General features: G+C 40.4%; 1 protein-coding gene across 3 annotated transcripts in view; it reads left to right on the top strand.

Moving 5' to 3' along the window:
* The window catches only part of ITPR2 (inositol 1,4,5-trisphosphate receptor type 2), a 242,810-nt gene that overhangs the window by 45,720 nt on the left and 174,845 nt on the right, over positions 1-22,245 (top strand). For all 3 annotated transcript variants that reach the window (XM_053978468.1, XM_053978469.1, XM_053978470.1), the window contains exons 10-13: positions 11,263-11,307; positions 18,996-19,150; positions 20,587-20,686; positions 20,807-20,967. In XM_053978468.1, coding sequence (XP_053834443.1) covers positions 11,263-11,307; positions 18,996-19,150; positions 20,587-20,686; positions 20,807-20,967 — 461 coding nt within the window. The remainder of the gene's footprint in view (positions 1-11,262; positions 11,308-18,995; positions 19,151-20,586; positions 20,687-20,806; positions 20,968-22,245) is intronic.

Raw genomic sequence — 22,245 nt, 5'->3', positions numbered from 1 at the left:
TCTGCTATTGCACTCTTGCCTTTTGACTAAAATTTGAATAAAAAAAAAGTCTCTGCCCCTTCTGATGGAATGGAAGGTCCCAGAGGAGAAAGATCTTGCAACTTGTCTGGTTACTACCTGGTACTTCGTATTAAGGCAAAAGAGTGTTATGACTCCCCAAAAGAGCAGCTTAATATATTTCAAGACTCCTTAAAAATAAAATATGGCTCTTGACAAGCTGGAATACAGCAGATAATACCAAGTGTATGAAATGTTACAGTCTTGGATATTTTAATGGTTGCAAGAAGCTGTGAACTTTTTGAGTCATATTTAATCCATATTAACACAGGACTGTGTACAAATTTTATCAATGGAGTTAAAAGTAGGTTTTTCCCACTTATTTAGTTAGGGTTGCTTATTTTAACTCATGCTTTGAAGTATGACTGCAAAAATTTACTGCAAGAAGAAAGTTATAAATCACTATATGTTAGGGAACCCCTGAAAAAGGACTTGCTCGAGTTAGATTTACAGCAGTGCAACTTCCGTATGCAGACAATTCCTTTGTATTCCCAGGGTGCTGCTTTTGTGTTCCAGTCCTGTAACAGCCTGCACTGAATTCAGAGGAAGAACAAACAGGAGCTATCAAACCTTCATTTATTTCTAATTATGTCAAGGTTGCTATCAAAACATAAACAGTGGACTGCTAATAATAGATAATAATAGCTAATTTTCAAGAGGCAACCAGTACTCCCACCTGTGAATTAGGAGTATTTTCCTTTCTGCTTACAGTGTGGGATGCTCCCAGTAGGAAGATTTTACTAGCTGGGCTGATGGAGAGTCAGGAAAAGTATTGAGCATACTGATGGGCTTCTTTCTTCCACAAGGGGATCTGTCTGGGGGATTTTAGGTGAAAAATCTTCAGGTGAAGAGATGTCACACTACACTCAATGTCAGACCTGAGCTTACGTCCTTTCTACCTCTGGAAAGGAAATCCCCATCAGGCAGACTTGTAATATGGAGAATATAATTAGCAACAGTGGAGTGAGAGCTGGAAGAACTTTTGGGTCGAACAGAGGTGATCTGCTGGGACTGGAGACCTGCATTGGTGACTCTGTCTGTGAGGTGTAAAATACCTGTGGTGGAGATATTAAAGGTACTGCTGTAATAAAACCCTGTGAACTGTATTTTGCACAGTTCATATGTCAGGCACAACACGCCAGCCAGCCAGACACGTCCAAGATTTATGAACAGGCAGGCAGACACCTCATGTGCGTGACCTAACTTTAAATCAATTGGGCAAAGCCTCTGAGCACTTATCTGTGCTCTGGCAGCACAGGGAGATTACTCATGGTATGGATTATCAACAGCATCACACATTGCCATGACCTGATTTTGTTTAAGCCTCCTTGATAAAGGTATCTAGAGTGGAATAAAAAGTACAAACACAAGAAGAAAATTCACAACTCTTTTAAGCATTCTGTTGTTGGCTAATGATGCAATTTCTGTCACAGTTTGAGCTGTTGTAAATCAGAATACATCACTATTTATAACTGTCTTTTTTTCTTACTTCATCCTCCTTTAAATCAGCTTGATGTGTGCCATGGAGGCTTCTGCAGGGGAGTCTTGCATGGGTCAACTCTCAGACAAGGAGCAGAAGTGTTCTTCACCTGGGTGCCTCCCTTTTCTCCTCTCATACCTTGTGTGAGCAGCCTGTGCCTTCTCTTTTCCTTGGAGTCATCCTGTGCCAGATGTAAATGGTCAGTTGAGTCTGGAATTGGTGGATCACTGCTGAGCCTTGTTGTGAAGGGATGCCCCTGCAGCTTGTTAAGGCTGGGGGATGATCTGGGGGCTAAGAAGATTGAAGATGCTTGCCTCAAAGAACAAAGGAATTTAAAGCTGATAAAGGTGTTTCAATACTAGAGTAAGCGAATTAATAAAAGTGAGGCAATATTATTTTTCAAAAAAACAAAAACAAAAACATAGGTGAGTACTTGTAAATCTATTTGTTACAAACTTGAGAGGATGAAGTCAGGATGTGTAAATCCTAAATTCCATATTCCTTAGAAGTACAGTCAGTCATCCAACTTTCGTTGCCTTTCGAAGACCTCTGATATCTCTGACTTCTGACACAGTCTCAAGTAGTAGTATTTTCTTTAATCCTCTTTCCACTTCATATTATTTAGCCTAATTTTAATTACTGTGCTTTGAAGTTCTCTTAAGACCTACTAATACCTTAAAGCAACCTAGAGACTTCTCCCAAACTTTGGGCTGAAGGTGAGCCACCCTGAAAGACCCGCTGCTGAAGGAGTCACAGTGGGAGACACTTGGTGATTCCACACACCTGCATTGCCATTCCACTGCTGCTCTGTGCGCCCTGGGTCACTCAGTGTCTCTGTGTGCTCTCACACAAGTACTTAAGACACAGGAGGAATATACTGAAGAGAGGGTTTGATGTTTGGTGATAAGCTTTGGGACACTGGAAATCTGGGTACTTGGTAATGATATCTGACATTAGGAAACCTTAAGCCACAGGCTTAGACATTCCCAAAAAAGTGGAACCAAATAGTTGGCTGAAAAATTGGAAAGCAAAATTGTCATCTTTGGAGACAATAGGAATTCTACTGTTAGTGTCATAAGGGCTTGTTTTCACCCAAAAGAGCTGAGCCAGATCTTCAGCAGGAGATTTAGGCGCTAAACCACCAGCTAAGATCCAGGCTGCTGAGTTTCATTCTCAGAACAGAGTTTTATTCTCATCTTCACAGAGTCAGCAGTCTTTTAGAAGAAGTTCTGCTGAAGATTCTTTTTATAGCTCTAGTTACAGGAAAATGACCCAAGTTATTTTGAAGCTTTACATTTATAAAGAGAGGCTTAAAGGTTAGGTGAAAATTGGATGTGTCAAAGTAACAAAGATTTTCCCAGAAGTCTTTTCAGTGCATGTAGCCCATGTAGAAGGCACCCAAATCTATCTGTGTGTGTGGGAATGAGTTGCTGTTTGCTTGAATAGCTTTGCAGATGCTGCAGGTTGCCACCACACAGCTGTGCCTTTCTCATGACCACACATAACCTTTTCAATATTTTAAATTGCCAAGATAAAAGTCTCTTTGAACTGAATATCAGCTTATCAATTGTGCTGAACCAAAACATGCACTTTTAATACTGTTCTCCACATGTATAGCAGCTCTGGTTCTGTGATTTCTAAACTGGGCAATTCATACTGAAACTATAAACACTTGTTTTATGAGGCTGTTAAACTGATAGGTGTGCCCACACACAAGAAATGCAGATAAGTCTGTTATTTCATATTCAACTTACCAGGTGTGGCTAAAATAATTATAAAATACGTCTGCATCTGTCAAATCACATGCTGGTCTCAGATATTCCACTATACAATAAATAAGCCACAGAACATTGCTTGTGAAACCTCGTGAGCATGTACATAACCACTGGGCAGAATTTGTAAGAAAAAAATCTGTGTTAATTCTGTTTTACATAGCTGAAGAGATTAGTTATGAGATACCTTGACCAAAATATGGCAGTAAATCCAGTGAGGTCTTTAACACCAAATTAGCTCTACTAAGCTCAGTGAATTAAGATAAGGCAGGTAAAATGGCAGCCTGACTGTTCACATTCTATGCTTCTCCAGAGCTGTGGCCATAAACAATTACTGCTGTGGAAAACTTCTTTGGCTTTCTTATAGAGTTCTCCTTCCTCTCTCTATAAGAGTGAAAGGGCAGGGTTTAAGCTGTAAAATGGATCAATTCTGATCAGAGTTTTCGTGTAAACTCTGTTCTTAAAATCCTGCCTGAAACACCCTTCCAGCTTTAGAATTATTTTAGCACTAAATGCTCTTTTGAAGGTGGGAATGATTGAATCCAGTTGGGCTGAGCAGCACAGGGTTACACACACATGAGATGAAATGACAGATGAATATTAATTGAACAGGAAGTCCAGTGCAACTTGCAAGGCTGTAGTTCAGTGGTGGAGCACTGCAGGGGTGACACAGGCTTCAGAAATGTCCTTTTTCCGCAGGTATTGGATTGTGCAGGCGCAAGGTGCTGTCCCTGAGGTGATGTTGGCATGAACTCCAGGGCATGGGGAATAGGGAGTAGTCTGTGCTGGAGCAGGGTCACTGAGCTAGGGCACTAGAGCAGAGTGTTTTGGGTGGGTTAACAGGGATTGCTGAAGCTTTGCAGGACTGTCAGCTGATTTTCACCACATTGTGGTGTAAACCACTTGTTGAGAACTCTTGGATCAATGGTCAGTAGAAGTTACTCATATTTCTTTTTCTTGAATAAATTTCTTCCCATATTACCTCACTCTACTTTTTGGTCAAAATTGGCCCAAACTGCCCCTTTCTTTTCATAGAAGCTTATGTGCATCATTCATTTTAAATTGAGAATTGCTGTTAAATTTTGCTTTTATAGTCCATGGCAGGGGCTTGGAACTAGAGGATCTTTAAGGTCTCTTCCAACCCAAATCATTCTATGATTCTGTGATTAAAAATATTAGCCTGCCATATTAGAGCATGTTATATATTGTGGCATGCATTTATGCAGATGGATAGGGCCATACCCTTCATAGTAAATTTAAGCCTGTTGTAATAATCACTTGATTTGGATCATGGTGGAGATAGCTGAGTACATCCTCAAGTTAATATTGAGAGAAAATAATCATCTCCTGCCTTCTGAATAGTAAATATTGTTACAAGAATCCTACAAGAATAGAAAACAAAACATTTAATGTGATTTTAAGAAAGATTACATAATTGTATGGGTAATAGTATACTCAGCATTAGCTGAGATAAAAGAAATAAGTTCTTAAACTTGAGGCTACAAACCAGGATTAAACTCCTGGAGCCCTGAAGAAACTGTCTCTGTAGTTTTATGGACTTTTCTTCCACTTCCTTAAACTGCTGGAAAATGGAGTCCTGCATAGGATGTTTTATTGAGGTATCTGAGATTGATTATTTCAAGTCCATGATTTAGGCCTTTTGTTATCCACTTGTTGGAAGTTGGATTACTGATAGAGATGTTTTTTATTTAGAAAGCAACAATGGAACCACAGTTCGCCAGTGACATGGAAACAAACCTTTGCAGAAGGACTTGTTTGTGCCCTGGTCATGCAGAGAGGGAGAACACAGTGTTAAATGCTCTGTGGTTCCTTCTGCCTTCAGAATAGTGAGGCAAGTAACAAATAAAATAAAAATGGCCTTGATTAACTGAGATGTGAGCTACCTTTTGCTCAGGGAACAGTTTGTAAGCCAGAAAAGATGCCAGGAGATGGCAGCATCTACCAAGGCCTTCGCACATCTCACAGATTTCATTCCTTGGTACTTTGGGACCTCCTCACCTGGAGATTGCTTCAAAATATTCCTTTGCGGCAGTTTTTTTCCCAGTGTCTCTTCATTAAATTTTAGCACAGCATTCTGATTATTTTCTGTCTGTTTGGCTCTGTGATTAAAGGTTCTCATTAAGAAAAAGGATTTGCCAAGGTGAACTCAGCACTGGAGGCCTTATTTCAGTTTTTCACTGTCTCATAGGGAGTATGGGTTTGTTTTAAAGCTCTGTAAGGAGTGAAGGATAATTTACAGCTATGCATGAAGAGATCCAGAGGAGGAGGATGGATTACTGATTTACAGAGCCAGCCTGACCTGTTCTGCAGACTTGGATATGGCTTTTAAAAGTGGCAGATCTAGATGTCCATTTAGCTAAACCCAGAACTAGATTTCTGCAAGGTTTTTAAGAATCTTGAGAATGTGGCTAAATTTCTTGACTTGAGTTGTCTTGACTTTGGTGGAATCTGTCAGTGTGCAAATACTTTCATAAATCGGGATCTCAGAGGAAAGGTTTTTCCCCCCAGCTAACTCATTTGCAATTGTGACTTGTAAGAGAGTTCAGCTTTTTCGGTCCTGCCTGAAGCTGGCTGCACTGGGGACATGTTTGTACATATACAAGCTTTAGGAGTGAGGAAATACAAAGATATTAATGCAGCATTTATTGTCATTTAGTCATTACAATGCCTAATTATGTTATTAAAAATACATCTTGCATTTTGATGTCTTCCACAACAGCAAATGTAGACATGTGGTCTGTTCCTAAGTGCTTTATTTTTATTTTTTTAAGATCATTTGAAAAGATTTTATTCAATTATATTTGTGCCTCTTTTTTTTTTCTTTTTTTGGGTTTTTGTGTGCCTGTGGTTTTGGTTTTTTTAACAGTAGAAATGTCAGTCATGTCTAATTCAATCATCCCTAGTTACTCCTGTGAGGACCACTGAAAGGCATAATGGGGTATTAATATTTAGAACATCACTCTTAAAGAGATGAGGATGCTTTCTTTTATATAACACATGTTGACATGGAGCTGCTGGAGCTCAGACTAAGGTTATGTCTCAGCATCCAAATTACCCTAAAGTATCTCTTAGACATTTTTCTTTCTTTTGACTTCCTCTGCAGAATGGGATATGTCTGAGTGGGGTTGAGCACTGGTTTCAGGTTCTCTGCCCTTGATTCCTGTAGAAGAAATGGAATTTCCCAGTTACCACTCATAACGTGGAGCTGCTCCAGCTTATGCTGCTTGTGTAAGTCTGTGCTGATTTAGGCATGGCAAAATGCTGGCCTGCATTACTTACACAGCAGCTGAAAATGCCATCAAGATGATCTTTCTTCTGGTGATGAGGGTGAAAAATCAGGACAGGAAGGTATTGGGGCTACTTCTCATTCCTGTTTTTGACTAGCAGGGGGACCTGGAGCAGACAAAAAGGTTCAGCTTTCTCAGTGCTCCCTGGAAACTTGTCTGATCTGCTAAGACACAGCTCATGAGGAAAATACAATCCTAAAAGAAAAGGCCTTTTAAGATTTTTAAACTTTCCTCACATGATTATTATCAGGAGCTCTGTGCTGATGCTGAGGAGGGGGTGAATGGCGTTTATCGAGGTAGGGTTGTAGCCAGTCTTTGGCAAGTTAATAAGATGGCAAAAGTCCTTTGAATGCCACTGAAAGTCTTTGAAATTGTGCAAAAGTCCTTCGGATTTATCGAAAGCTAATCAGTATGACATTAACAAAGAACAAAGCAAGCCTAATGAAGATGAAATATTTGAGAAGTGGATTATTTTTCATTTGTCCTGGCTTTTCTTCCCTGAAACACTTGCCCTTGTTGGCTGGCTGTGTGTTAACAGGCTGCTTATCAAATGAAATGGGGACTGTTTGAGTGTGTTGAATTAGAGCCTTTTATTCTTAGTCTGTCAGGGTTTCCTTCATAAATGCAGGTTTTAACCAAGTCATTAAAATGCTCATTTAGCTGAAATTTGGCAATCTAATTCGTCCCCTGACAAGATGCTTTAAATATCCTTTACCTAGTCAACAAAATTTGATTAAAATCAGCATGGGTGTTTCTTTCCCCAAACTCCTCTTTTTCCTTCTTGAGTGTCCAAAAATAAAAATAGCCTGTTTGGGTACTTTTCATGCATTCCTTCAAGAAAACAACATTCTGTAGAAATGTGGAGTTTCAGACTTTTTGGATTGTAAAGGATATCTAACTATGTGAAGATGCAAAAGTAAAATTAAAGCCAGGAATAACCTATGGGATGATCTGGACAATTGTAGAACCCCAGGAAATTATGCACTGTAGACTTGTGAGGTTTGAAAACTTTTAGGTACAACTTTGAGGAGCGTTAATCAGTAGAGATGACAGAGCCTGGAACTTCTGGTGCTCAGTCTAGTGGAATCCCTCTCAGGATTAGCAGGTCACTGCCATTCTCTGAGCACCAAATACCAGAAGTAGCACACAAACACGCCAAGATGAAAGTTGCCTTCCTGCTATGCAGACTTTACAGATTTTGTAAAGTCACTAGGTGAAGATTCAGGAATGAGATTTCTTGCCTGTCCACATGGTTTTAACCAGAAATAAAGACTTTGTCTATACCTCAGTTTTCCATGTGTAAAAGCTGACTTCTATTGTGAGTTTGTCATACATACTTTCTCCTGGGGACCTTCTGCTGCTCCCACAGGATGAGGATGTTGATGTATGTATGTATTCAGACATCTAATTTTTTCACATACCACTGTGTACCAAGGCTGAGCCTGAAATCTGTCCAAGAGACACCAGTTTTTATACTCAGGAGGACTACTGCAGCACTGACCCTGACCTTCAGGCTCTCTCAGATACACTGTGTGGATCACAAATTGGGAATTTGGCTTCTTGCAGAGTAGTGCGAGTAAATGCTATTTAAATGTAGGTTTAAAAGAAGGTATTGCCTTCTCTGTAGTTGCAGATCTGTCTATGAACTCCAGAACTGTCAATGAAAAATTCTTTTTGTGCTACCTTTTTCTTTCCCATTCTTGGAAAGGTAAAAAATTACTGTACCTGAGTTTGTTGAAAAACAAGCAGCAGAGGATTAGAATTTCTGGATTATTCTTCACTGGAAAATAAGCTGATGGAGATATGCTCTAAAAAAATACATATAATAAAGCTATTACAATAATAATTTATACAATTACCCTTGCTTAAGCTCTGCAGCTTGCAGTTCTTCTTGTTCTTGGTGCATATTGGCTGCATGCACCTTCCAGTGTCATTTTGCAGGAATATTTACTGCTGTGTTTTAGGTACAATTCAGTAAATTGAAATTTCAAGACATCCAATAACACAAAGCTTAAAAAGTGTTGAGCTTTATTGAGGCCTATTTTAGCATAGCATTCTTACTTTCTAAACACCTGCAGAAAATTTTACTTGATTTCATTAGTAGCAAAATAAAAATATTCATGTTGTTCTTTTCAAGGCTTCTTTTGTTTTGGCAATTTATTGAAGAATGTGGAAGTGATTTTACATCAATCAGAAAAAGCAATAGGTTTTGGAGTGCTGAGACTGTCACTGAGTCCTTAGGTCATTCTGGGCCAGGATGTTGAAAGGGACTCAGAACAGGTGTAATATGACACACAACACTAGATGATTTATGTTCCTTCTACCTGGAGAATGTAGCATGGGATAATAGCTGCTGGTCTGTTTTTCAGAAACCCTCAGCACCAACAATCTCAGTTGAAATGAAAATGGAAGTGGCAACTGCTGACCAGAGCTGAAAATGGGGCCATGGATGTCAGCCTGAAAACTGAGTTCCATCGTGTTTATGGTTTAATGTCAGCATCTCAAAACTTTCTCTAAACAACGTATTTTTGGTTTTATTATTTCTGTAACAGCAGGGCAAGAAAAAGCATCATTAAGGATGTACTTGATTTCTGATCTGAGCCTTCTGTCTCCATCACCCTCAGTCCACAAGTGGCCTGTTCTGGAAATCTGAGGGTAGTCTGTTCAGTCAATTTTCAAGAAGGCAGGAAGTGTCAAGGGAGGGAGATTGTCCTAATTTCTCCTGTTACTGTTATAAATATCTATATATATTTTAATTACCATTATGTTGAAAGCAAACAGCTGAAGGATATCAGAATTCAGTTCATACTGGGTAGATGACTCTATTCAACTAGAGTCCTTCATTGAAAACCTGTAGGATCAAGGCTTAGTGCCAAGTTCTCTGTGCTGGCTCTAGTGACGAACCCAAGGCGACCCAGGCTTTTTCTTGCTTGCTTGCAACCAGCAATATCTGAAGGTAGCATAGAAATTCAACCTTCCTATACCTCCTCTGCACCTTTGCTGGAAGGCCATGATGCATGGCTGGGACTGCGGCCACTGCCTGCTAATTTTGTCTCTTCTTGATGGGGGACCAAAGGTAGAGAGCTCAGCTTGGCTGCTAAAATTGGGACGCCAGGATTATTTTAAGGTGTTAGGTGAACAAATGTCATGCTGAAAGAACTGTGGGAGCTTATGAAGGAACCAAAACTATGTGAAGACAGTTACATATGTGTATAAGTTCTAGTTTTTTGGTGCTCATCTCTCATTCCTGTTGCTGTATAGCAGTAGCAAGAGGGACTTGGAGTTGGGAGACTGTGACAATGTCAGGGAGGAGCAAAATACAAGATTTGAGACAGGTGTCAGCACAGGGAGGAGAGCAAGGTCTCTAAATTAGGTTTGTAATGGTAACAAAGTGGCTAATGCAAAAAAATGAATTGGAGACAGAATAAACCCTTGGTCATTTCTGTGTTAGCACATCAAGTTGTGACACATAGGGAAAGTATTTTCAGCTGTTTGACAAAGATTTGAAAGCTTTCCTCCTTTCTTCAGGTTCATGTTATACAGATGAGTGGGCATTTTGAGAGGTTAAAGAGATAGAATTTTTTTTTTCATAAAACTCTTTTCAGCATAAAATCTCTTTGCAACAGTTTGTGTGACGTTAGATGTATGATAATGTGATATTGAAAAGTTCCACTGGGACTCATGCATCTTGCCCTGTGCAATTCTCTTCTGACTCTCTCACACTGGTAATGCCAAATTCAAGCCAAGAAAATGATAGTTCTCATCTGTAAGATGTATACACACTGTAATTGCCTAAGAACAAAATTGTCTTATATAGCTTATAATCTTACTTCAGCATTTTTGGCATATCCTGTGTCAGAGCATATTGGTAAATATTGACACAAAATTGCTTCTTCATGTAAATCAAATCTTGAAAGGCTTCATGTGCAGCCAGTGAGTGGGTGTGTGTGTTTTTGTTTGTGAATATGTCTGCCTACGTAATCCCTCATTTTATAGGCTACATATTTCCCTTGTCCAAAGTATATTAAACAGCTTTTAAATAGTAATACTTTAAATTTATTATTGTATAGCATCTTTTATCCAAGCTTCTCATAGTACTTTAGTATTAATTAATCCTTGATAATCCTGATGTGATATAGAAAATATTATCCCCATTAATATGGTTAAACAGAACTACAGTGTAATGAAATAATTTTCTCTAGTGACATTGTCACTCCTATTTCAAAGATGTGTTAATTCTGAGTTCACTGTCTTCCCCTGTAAAATCTCAGTAGACATAGAGAATGTTATTTTTTTATCTCGCTCTATCTGCCCAGGGTCAATCCTGGAAGTGACAGTGTGTGCATGTGTGTGGGTGACTGTAACTGGCTGCATTTAGAATAGTAACTGTGCTTTCTTCATCATCCTTTTTGGTTTTGGTTATTTGAGATTCCTCTTGAGTTAACAAGCTGGATTGCAAGATGCTCTTTCTAGAGGTGAGTCAGCCAGAAATTGAAGCAGTAAGTCTTTTACTCTCACACTGCTTCTAAAACTTCACTCTCCTTTTGCAGGGTGGAAACATAACAGAACTGAACCAAACCCTCTCCCCCAGTTATGAAATGTCTGAAAGCTATCGAGATAGTATTTGACTTCTTTTCTTTTCCAGCTTAACCCACACTACCCAGAAGGTAATAATGAAGGAAAAGCTTTGGTAAGTGGAATTTATATGTTGTATATAACCTGGGGAATGCTGTATCCTTAAGCCAGCACATCCTGACATATGGAAGCTCTTCACAGCTTTCCTTTTCCTTATGTGTTCCAGCTGCTGGGATTGTTTTCCATATCCTATGTAAGGTAGGATGCATCTCAGAACTGGCAATTCAGAAAGTTTTCCCCCATGCTGAGGCAAATGATAAGAAACTTATTCAAATTCTGCATCAAAGTGGCATTAGTCAAAGCTGTTGTGTTTGTTATCTGAGTGCAGATATGAAATGTATTAATTCTTCTGAGCTCAGATGTGTTACTTAATGGCAGCAGCCTTTGCCTGGTACAGCATCAAGAGCATTTTAGCTAATTCTGACTAATGAGACAAGGCCAGACACGGAAATTATAGTGTGTGAAGGAAGTGGAGTTAAAACCTTGGGGGAATCTTATTGTTACTAAGTCAACAAATATTCCCAGAAAGAATCATTCCTCCATCAAATTCATGAGATTGCCTTGGAAAGGCTGAGATCTTCTTAAAAAAATTCAATTTAATTTCTTTCTGCTTGCCTTCCAGCTTTTGTTCTTTAAGAGGATACATTTTCAAGTTTTTCTCTGCACAGGGAAGAAATTTTTGATTTTTCATGACATGAAACCCAGGAGTCTTATATAAGCACATGCCTTGAGGACTGCAATTTTAATAAAAATGGAGACTTTCATAGGAGTTGGCAACATTGGTTTTCCATCTTCACTGATATTTGGCATTAGTGGTGATATTGCAATAACAGATAAGCTGTCCAGAGAAATGAGAATTCTCTCCTATGAAAGTAGAGAAGTTCCACCAGTTGTTTCTCTTTTGTATTGAAATGAAACTTGAGGCCTTGGGAGCTTTGGAATGGAAATCAAGATCAGTTCTAGAATTCTCCAGTGAGTAGGTGTTAGGCACTTGTCACTGAGGAGCCAATCCTGTTGTACCATACCATCCTTACTTATGGTGTAAGTTTTTCCTCTGTAGCCATTTCAGTTCATCTAAATAGTTAAGTATTCCCTGGGCTGGATAATGACAAAGGTACAAGTGTAATCTAAGCATGAATGTTAAAGGTAGCTTCACTATCAGTTTGGCTTATTCCTCCTGGGTATTGGTTTCAGTTAAACACCAGACCAGATAAATCACATTAGAGAAATACTTCCAATTAAAAAGTGATCAAAGCTGATTGATGATCAAAACTGATATCTCTGTGGAAATTTTAATTTGTGCAGTCAGCACTTTCTTATGAAAGATGTTTTATGGAAGAACTTCTAGTAATTTTTGGTGACACCTCCATGTAAATCGAAGCCCACAGGCTCTATTAGTGTGATAAAAATCCTTTTGGATCCTTCACCCCTTTATAATCTTGTTGGAAATGCCATGATTCAGCAATGGCTATTTAAGCTTTCATTCTGCCCTGGAGCAACCCAATATAGAAACTTCACATCCCTGTGCAGGAATTTCTTTTATGTTACAATGATGCAGTGTATTGAATTGTCCCTCAAAAATAAAATAATCTTGTAATAATTGGAGTTCTTTGAGGGTCAGCTATGTCAGTCTTGTATCCAGTAGCACATAAGACATAACTTTCCTTCCTCTCTGGTTATCATCTAGGGTTTCCTCTGCCTGGTCACTGCCTAACTGGCTCACAGCAAAGGCATCTTCTTTTCCATCCTTTGAAGAAATTAATCTTGAAATACTGCCCATGAAGTAAATCTGGAGGGGGGAGGTTGAAGTGGACCTACCCCAGCAAAATTTGAAGAATGAGTAGCAGGGAAATGGGAGAAGAATAAATGAATCCTTGTGGCTGAAGGGCTGAACCTGTAGCTTGTGCCCTTGAGGCCACAAAGGCCAGCGGTGTCCTGGGATGCATTTGAAAGCTCATTGCCAGCAGGTCAGGGAGTGATCCTGCCCCTCTGCCCAACCCTGCGAGGCACATCTGGAGCGCTGTGTCCAGTCCTGAGCTCCTCAGTACAGGAGGGACAGGGAGCTCCTGGAGTGGGGCCAGCAAGCAGAGGATGCAGAGATGATTTAGGGCCTGGAGCATCTCTGGCAGGGAAAGGCTGAGGGAGCTGGGGCTGTGTAGCCTCAAGAGGGGCCCTCAGCCCTGGGTGTCCCTGTCTGCAGGGAGGGCTCCGAGCAGGGCCCAGGCTCTGCTCTGGGGGCCCAGCAATGGCACCAGAGGAACTGGCAGGGACTGATCCCAGGAGGTTCCACCTGGGAAGGAGGCAGAAGAGAGGGTGTGGAGGCTCCTCACTGGGGGTATTCCAGAACTGTCTGGACACAATCCTGTGCTTTGGGATGGTCCTGCTGGAGCAGGGAGGTGGCACCAACTGTGCCCCCTTCAGCCTGACCCATCCTGGGACTTTTTCTTTTCTCTACTGGGCTGTTGGATGAAAGGGTAGCAGCTCCTTCTCTGTTGTCTGGGCTTCAAGGGCAGCACTGCTATATGTGCATTCTGTGCCAGTTCTGAACTCCCCAGCATGTGCTGGGGCTGCTTGTGTGTGTTCATGGTCTGGTTTACAAGGTCTGATCCCAGTTGCTCAGGCAACTGAATTTTGGGAAGCAGCAATGGAGAAGGGTTTTCCATGATGCAGCAGTGGGCACAGACACCGAGGTTCTGCCTATGCACATATTTTCTGCCTTGCCTTAAGTGACTCCAGGGTCTGAAAGGGTTGTGGCTCCAGGGAACATAAATATTACTGGAAGTCACCAGGACTTCCGTTCCCATGCATTAAAGGTATGTATGGACTGAGGTTCATTGCTTGTTTATGAGCTGCTTCTTGACAATCCAGCCAAATTATCTTGTGAAGCACTGCTTTTAATTCTGGTAAAATTTGGTTTTACGATGAGTTGATTAATATTCCCACATCTGAGCTCCAGAAGAATTTTTTTAAGTGGGAAGACCTTTTTGAGATTTAAGGGTCTTATCAAAAAAGGGCTTCTCCATCTCTTAAAGTCTAGGAGATTGTAATATATAATGTAAAAAATATGCAATGCTCTGTGTGATAGCTCCCACTAAACCCAAAATTGGTGGTTTTTATGCTGCAAATTACTATGCTTCTTCTAAGGGGAGAAATGTTACAGCATCAAGAAGAATGCTACAAACATCAGGGAAATGTCAGGAACAGCTGGGTACCTGGCATTTGTTAGTGCCTTTGTGTTAAAGGCTGACTTTGGATGGGTACCTTATCTCCACTTGTCTGCATTTGCATGAGAGGACTAATTCTAACCAGTTTAAATCTGCCTTTTATTGTTGAGATTTTTGTTAGGATTGAGACTGGTATGCACTTACTTATCTTATAAAGAAGTTGAGCATTTCTACCATAGGCTGCCAGGTGCAATTTGATGTATCTCCTTTGACTTGCTTATATATCTTTATGAATTCCCAACATTCTGCAATTCTAACTTTTCCTTCTTGCTGCCAACCCAGGAGATTTTTATTTTTTTTTTTGATAAACACTGTAAATTCATTTTTTTAAAAATTATTTTATTTTACCTTCCAGGAATGATCTGTATTGAAATATATATTTTATGTGGGTGATGCAGTTTAAACAAGTAGAATAGACAATCTGAAAAACATTGAAACGAAAAGAGAAAAGAAAAATCATCAGCTTAAAAATGGCAGCTTATATAAAGCCAGCAGTCAGACCACTGGGGAAGCTGGGGGGGCAGGGGAGACACAGATGCCGGCACATTATTATTATTCTGCTGTTGCACACGGGTCTGAATCAGCTCTGGAAATGCATACATTGTTTCTTACAGAATGTCTCTGGCTCCTAACAACAGGATTGCAACGTGATGTCTCTGCTAAAAATGTGATGACTCACAAATGAGTCAACAGCGAAGGTGTTACAGGAGGCTAACTGCTGTGCTGTCTGCCAGGGCTCCTAGCAGGCAGGAGCAAGGCTGGCCATTCATTTACTCCATTTTCTTCTCATAAAGAATTTTAAAAATAATTTAACCTATGGAGTTCTGCTCACGTTACTGCTCTGTGAAAATGCTGGTTTTGTAAGAGCCTCCTAAACTGGGTTAACGTGTTGAGATACCACATTGCTCTGGATTTAACAGGCATTTTCAGAACTCTGTCTGCTATTAAATTTAATTTCTGCTGAAATCTGTAGTGCAGCTTAATGTATTCGTTCAGGAGCAGGGCATTATCCTTGTCTGTCTCTATGCCACAAGAGGTGTCTTCACCAATTGGAATTGTAGATTTGGTTTCTAAAAGAAAAGGTATTTCAAGACGTAATAAAAAACTTCCTTGGCTGTCACTGACCACATCGTCAACATCTCTGAAACTGTTCCACTGCTTTAAGTCTTTAAGTTGAATCTTCTTCTCTCTGCATTTGAGTTCCTTTGCAGTTCTTTTCTTCTTTTCTCTTAATTGAATCCAGTTTTGCTGGCTGCATCTGCTCATATGCCAGTTTCTACCTGAGCAAATGTCGTCTTGTTTTCATCTGCTTAGGAATGCAGTGCTTCTCCTGAGCTATTGTCTAATTAATTTAAACTAGCCTAGTACTTTCACTTGTTTCCACATCCTCACATGGACTCATCTGCTGATTCAATAATGGCTGGGTTAAGTGCAGATTCTGATGGCTGCTTACTAAATTTAATTTATTGTGAGAAGCTTTCTGTATGCAAGTGTCTGTGCATTCTCTCTCTCCCACACGTGCACTGGGACATAAAATGAGACACAAATACAAATACATGTTTGTTCCTATGTAATGATAGCACTGCTGTCTCTCACATTCCCCTTGTGTAAAACTTGTTTCCAGAGCTGTCAGGTTGGGGGTCACTTCTTGTTAGATTTTTTTTTTCCACAAGTAGTGCTTAACTCCCATAACCCAGGTTGAGTTGTGAGATTCAGATTGTGAAATAATGCTGTAAGGAGAGTTCCGAGGTTTGTGGGGCAGTTCAGCCTGGAGCTGCTGTACAGCTCTTGTGCAGGTCTGATTTTGCTCAGCTAAGCTTGGCTAATTGCAGTTAGCTGCGTTGCAGGCAGTGTCTTGCCCTCTGTTGAAGTGGAATTTCTTTTTAGGCTTAAAAACCAGATCTTGCTCCTATGTGTGCCAGCTGCTAAGCCTGGTTGGTGGGATTTAGGGTTGGTGAGCTCGTTACTCAACTGGATCTATACAACTGTGGGGTCACCAGGGAATGAGCAGGGTTAGCCCCAGACTGCTGGGTGAATTTCTCCACAGAGCTAATGGTTGGTGTGAACTGCTAAAGCACAGGCGACCTGCCTTTGACTCTGCCTTCTGCCAGCTCATGACCACTTTATATACTGGTCATGGTGTTCTGTAGTGGGGAATATCCCTTTGCCCATCTGGGTCAGGTTTCCTGTCCATGTTCCCTCCCAGTAAGGTTTCATATTTTGGTCTGCATTTTACTCAGAGCCCCAGGATAAGAAGAAAACCATACAATTATGAAGTGTCCTGCCTTTTTGTATACCAGTCATTTCAGTTTGGAAATTATATTGAAGTGGGTAGTTTCTGGGAAACCTTAATTAGATTTCAATGTAAGTTGTGGAAAATATCAAAAAGTTTGGATGCTGTTCTAAACTATCCTGTACTACTCACTCCTTTACAGACCTCTTGAATTTTAAACTGGATTTCCAGTTTTCTGTTTTGTTATGAAGTGTAGGAAGTAGTTTTTCATTTAATATTAGACTCTGACTCACACCTGTAAAGCTCTCAGAAGGATTTTTTATTGTTTCTATGCCTTTTCAGTTTGTGTCTCATCACGAGTATGTAAAACAAAATGTGTATGGAAATCACAAAAGCAATTTGCTATTTTCTCAATCCTTGCTTATAGGTTAATTTTTTTGTGCATTTTTCTGTAATATTTTTGAGTATGAGATACAAAGAGGGTGTGGGGACTGCAAGATGAGTATACTCTTGTGCAAGTCAGAGGAGATGGTTGCTTTTTGTCTTAGCTAGCCTTCTTCTCAAACACTTGTGGCAGTACTCAAATGACTAGAGGAGCCTAACAAAAATTTCTTTCTGTATTTTTTTTCTGCTCTCTCCATCCTTCATAGAAGTCATGGCATGGAAAGCTGGCATTTTGTAAGCTTGATAATGAAAAAATGGATGTTTTGGAAGGATTCAAAAAGTGCCTTGAAATGAGTTGACTAATCCTTTCTTCCATAATTTCACTCATGCTTGATTTTCTTGTTTACTTTCAGTTGTCAATATGGATAATCAAAGCTTTGCCCTTGATTATCCCTTACAGTTTGGTTTTAATCGAGGTACTAATACAAACCAAGTACAGCCTGGCCTTTTACATTGTACAGCTCTTCCTTAGTGGTGTATTGTAAATCATTATAATAGCATTTCATGCTTCTGGGGTCAGATTTTTTTCTCTTTTGGCTTTCCTCATTCCTCTTCTCCTCTCCCTCTGTGGTGTATTTTATGTACATGAATGGCCCTGGGCTGCCAGTCTCTTAATTGGTTACCAGTCTTTTGTAAGATGTGTAACTCAGCACCCCAGAGGAGCAGCTTTTACTCACACCAGTAATTCTGTTGGTTGCTGTGTGGATATGGGCACAGACTCTGAATGACTCCATCAAGCCAAGAAATGTTCTCAGGGAAGGTGGCATTTGGAGTCTGTAGGCAAAGCTATGGAGGTGACTAAAGACATGAGGATGGTGCTGTGGGGTCACAAAATTCCTGTGAGCTCTCAGCAGGTGGTGGGAGGAAGATCCCACCTTAGGTCGCGTGCCTTGGTTGAGTAACTGTCCCTCAAAGGGAACAACTCCTGCCCTCGCAGAGGGTAAAATCAGACCTCTGTTGGACCCAGCCTTGGCGTTATCAGCCTGTGCTGAGATTTGTAATGCAATCAAGCTGGGGCTTTGCCTGCCCCTCTGGCCATGACAAGCTGGTCCTGATGGAACAGATGGTCTGGCTCTTGCTGTTTGGAGAGCGTCCACAGGACAAGAGGAAATGGCCAAAAGCTGCTCCAGTGGAGGTTCAGGTTGGGCATTAGGAATAATTTCTTCTTGGAAAGGTCTGACAAGGGGGAGTAGGGGCTGCCCAGGGAGGTGATGGAGTCCCCATCCCTGGAGGTGTTCAGGAAACAACTGGACGTGGCTCGAGTTTAGTTGACAAGGTGGTCAAAGGTTGGGCTCGATGATCTTGGAGGTCTTTTCCAACCTAAATGATTCTGTGATTCTCTGAAATCGTGCTGCTCTGATTCTACAACCTGAGAGGAAAAAGCCATCAGATTTACATAAAACAACTATGGATTGAAGCAAATTGCTTACTTTTAAAATCCCCTACTTGTCTTAAAAAAAAAAGCCTAATATTCATTAATTCTCTTGTTTCAAACGTGGCCCTTTTCAGACCAGCACTGTGTAGTTGCATGAGGTGGGAGTGAGGGGTCTGCAACTACTGCAGATTTTTTGAAGTTGTAGGTGTCAAATAAAGCATATCCAGTGCTGCAATGCCTCTCTAGCTTGTGCCCTGCTGTTGTTCTAATGACTGCCTGAGATCCCACGGAGCAAAGTGCATCCTTTTTGTTACTCCAAAGCCAATTGTGGTAGATTCTTGCTAGAAGGTAAAAAAAAAAAAAAAAAAAAAAAAAAAAAAAAAATCAGATGTATTACTTGTCTGCAAGGTAATTGAAGAATTTCTAATGGGCTCTGATGCAAGCAAATAACCCTTGTGCCTAATCAGCAGAGAGATGGCGACCTTCCTGCTTCAAAGAAGAAACGCCAGGCAGGGGAGAAGATTATGTATACTTTGGTCTCTGTGCCACATGGAAATGACATCGCATCTCTCTTTGAACTGGATGCCACCACCCTTCAGAGAGCTGATTGCCTGGTTCCAAGGTAAAATAAAAAAAAAAAAATTAAAAAAAAAAAAAAAAAGAAAAAAAAAAAGAAAAAAAAAAAAAGAAATGAAAAAAAGGCAGAAAATAGTGCTGCATTGACAGGGTTTCTTCCTGGCATTATGCTGGTGAGTAAAGCATAAAAAAAGCAAACATGAGCAAGTATTATCCTTCTCTTAAAATTTGAGGAGTGTTCATGGATAAATAAGGGATGTATAAAACATGATACTGCTGCTGTGACTGGGTAAAACAATTATAAGGATAAAACAAGTGACACTTAGAGTCTGTGAAGAGAAAAAATAATGGTCTAAATATTGCACAGATCTGTGTGAGGATAGAATTGAGCTCTGTGCACTGTTTGAAAAAAAAATGTACTTTTAATAGATTTAACTAAATTGTTCCCAACAAAATAATGTGCAAGGTGAGCTGGGCTTCTGTTTCCCTGACAGATCATGATGCCACTGAGCACATTTGTTATTCAAATGTATTCAGCAAGTGGCTTCTGGGTTTTAATTGTCAATATTTGAAAGTTTAGCTGTGTAGCATGGCTGAGATTGGTTAGATAAGTCATACGGTGTTGGTTGTGACTGAATGGGATTGCAGAGACTTGGGGCTGGTTGTTATGAGCGTGGATTTTAAAGCTGGGTACCCACAAATGCTGATGTATGTGACTTTGAAGTGTGTTTGCTATGCTAAGTTCTGCCAGATAATTTGCTTACTTGAATACTCAAAAGCCCATCAGTGTGAACGGGAGACCGTGAATGGAGACCACAGTGAATATATTTCAAAAGTAAAATTCAGAGTTAAAATTGTAATTGATTTCTCAGCTCTGCTTTTTGATAATACCACAGATTATCATATGGAAAGAATTTAGAAGGATCTCATATCTGCTCTTTGTTCACTTGATTTTCAGTTGATAACTGGTACTGTAAATGCTTGCTCTGGAACAAGGGTTTGCAGATCATAATGATGAAGCTGTGAAACCATGGTCAGCTTTACTTTCTGGCTTTTGTGCTGTGACAGCTTAAAAGGATTCATTATTCTGCAGGAAAGAAATAATAAAAGAATTGGGTTTATTCATGAAATGTATTTCTGTTCAGATGGGATTTTATAACATCTTCCTTTTAGGGTTTTGTTTTTTTTTTTCCCTTTAAAGAATATTTTACTCCTAGATTTATGTAAATACTTAAACTCAGCATTCTGTACAATCCCAGGATGCTGGCTGTTCTTGTTGCAGCTCTGCTCTGGGTGAGAAGGAGTCAAGGGAAAGGGGTACTGCAGTGTCTTTTAGGTCCACCTCCCCTTTTTTATTGCAGTGGCTGGTGTGGCTCCTGCTCTCCAGCCTCATACCACAGGCAGGTGTTGCAGAGCATCCTACTTGCCCACGTGGGCTCAGGACTGATCCATCTCATCTGCTGTTGGCTCTGTCCCCTTTAGGAACTCCTACGTCCGACTGAGGCACTTGTGCACCAACACTTGGGTCACCAGCACCAGCATCCCGATAGACACTGAGGAAGAGAGGCCTGTGATGTTAAAGGTAAACAAAATCCCAGACTCACTCCTGAAGCTGTCTCACTTCTAACCTATGAAAGGTGCATAATACTTAGGATAAAGGTAAGAGGATTGCTCACACACTTTAAACAAAAAATGATTGCAGATTGGGACGTGCCAAACCAAAGAGGACAAGGAAGCTTTTGCCATTGTATCGGTTCCTCTGTCTGAGGTCAGAGACTTGGACTTTGCTAATGATGCCAACAAGGTTTTAGCATCAACTGTTAAAAAGCTGGAGAACGGAACAATAACCCAGAATGAAAGGAGGTTAGTGAGTTTTATTTTTTCCCCTACTAAATTGGTGTTTTGTTACTCATGATAACACAGTCATGGGTAGGTGATATCCACACGGACAGAGGCAATTGGGAGAGGACAATTCAGTTCTGAGAGTGCCAGCCTGGGGTTAGATTCCACCTCTGTTGGAGCATCCTTGCCATACCTCAAGCTGATCTATGTGTAAAAGGGGGAGTAAACAGCGCTTCCCCAGCTCACTGGCCACATAAATTAATGGGTAGTTCCCTGGGCAAATGTCTTTGTCTGGATTTCCTTTGATAATCCGCTTCTGAGCTGTAATGTGAGGGGGCATTGCATCTGATTCTCATGTGCAGGAAAGCAGCACTTCAGGGCTCTGGACTTGTGTCAAGTTCACCACACTGCAAATCTGCAAAAGCCTTGGAAGGAGGTCTCAGTGTGACTGAGAAGCTGCTCCATTTGCTTTCTCACATCTATTTTCCCCTGTTCTCTTTTTCTATTTTACATCAATTTGTTGTTTACCCCTTGTATTCCTCCCCATTTTGTCTGTGGCACTATTAGAATGTCTGCTCCTCACACCCTCCCCTGAATCAAGGGACTTTGTTGTGTATTTGTTGTACACTGTAGCCAGACATATGTATATATGTACAGATATATGTAGCCAGTGATGTAGTTCACTATTTATCTTCAGCTGCCTGTGGTTAAACAGAATATAAGACAGCATCTCTGGCAGTGTGAATTCATAACTGTAATACATCATATACAGCTTTTCTTTTTTTCTGAAAATGTTGATTTTTGGTGATGGAACTGAATTTTTGCAGTCAGTTTCCAGCAGAAATTAGACCAGATGATTTAATATCCTAACATGTATATTTTTAATGCCTGGGTGTTGGGACTCAGCCTTGAAAAGCTGTAGGGGCCATTTCGTGATTGAGTTGACCCAGAGAGGGATACGACAGTGTCCGGGTGGGACATCCCTGTATGAACTTGTCACTGTCAGTATTATCAGGTATTGATGTTGTCAGATTGGTACAACAAACACGTAAAACAATTCAAAGCTGTTTCCCAACAGTGCCTTTATTTGTTAGTTCTTGTGATTTCCTTTGGAAAAAAAACCCAAACCAAGGGTTTTCCTGTCTTATCACCTCCTAGCATAGAGAAGTAGGAGTCCCAACAGTTTATTCCTTATTGCTCCATCCTATAGCTTTCTTTTCTACTTTATTTTGTGGGGGTGACACACACTTTGCTGTTTTCTACAAGAGGCCTGAAGCTTTTAGAGCTAAAGCTCACTCA

The sequence above is a fragment of the Vidua macroura genome, chromosome 5 (genome assembly GCF_024509145.1).
Source record: "Vidua macroura isolate BioBank_ID:100142 chromosome 5, ASM2450914v1, whole genome shotgun sequence".
Lineage (NCBI taxonomy): Eukaryota > Metazoa > Chordata > Aves > Passeriformes > Viduidae > Vidua > Vidua macroura.
Note: the sequence above shows the minus strand (reverse complement) of the source record. Positions and strands in the feature narration are given on the sequence as shown.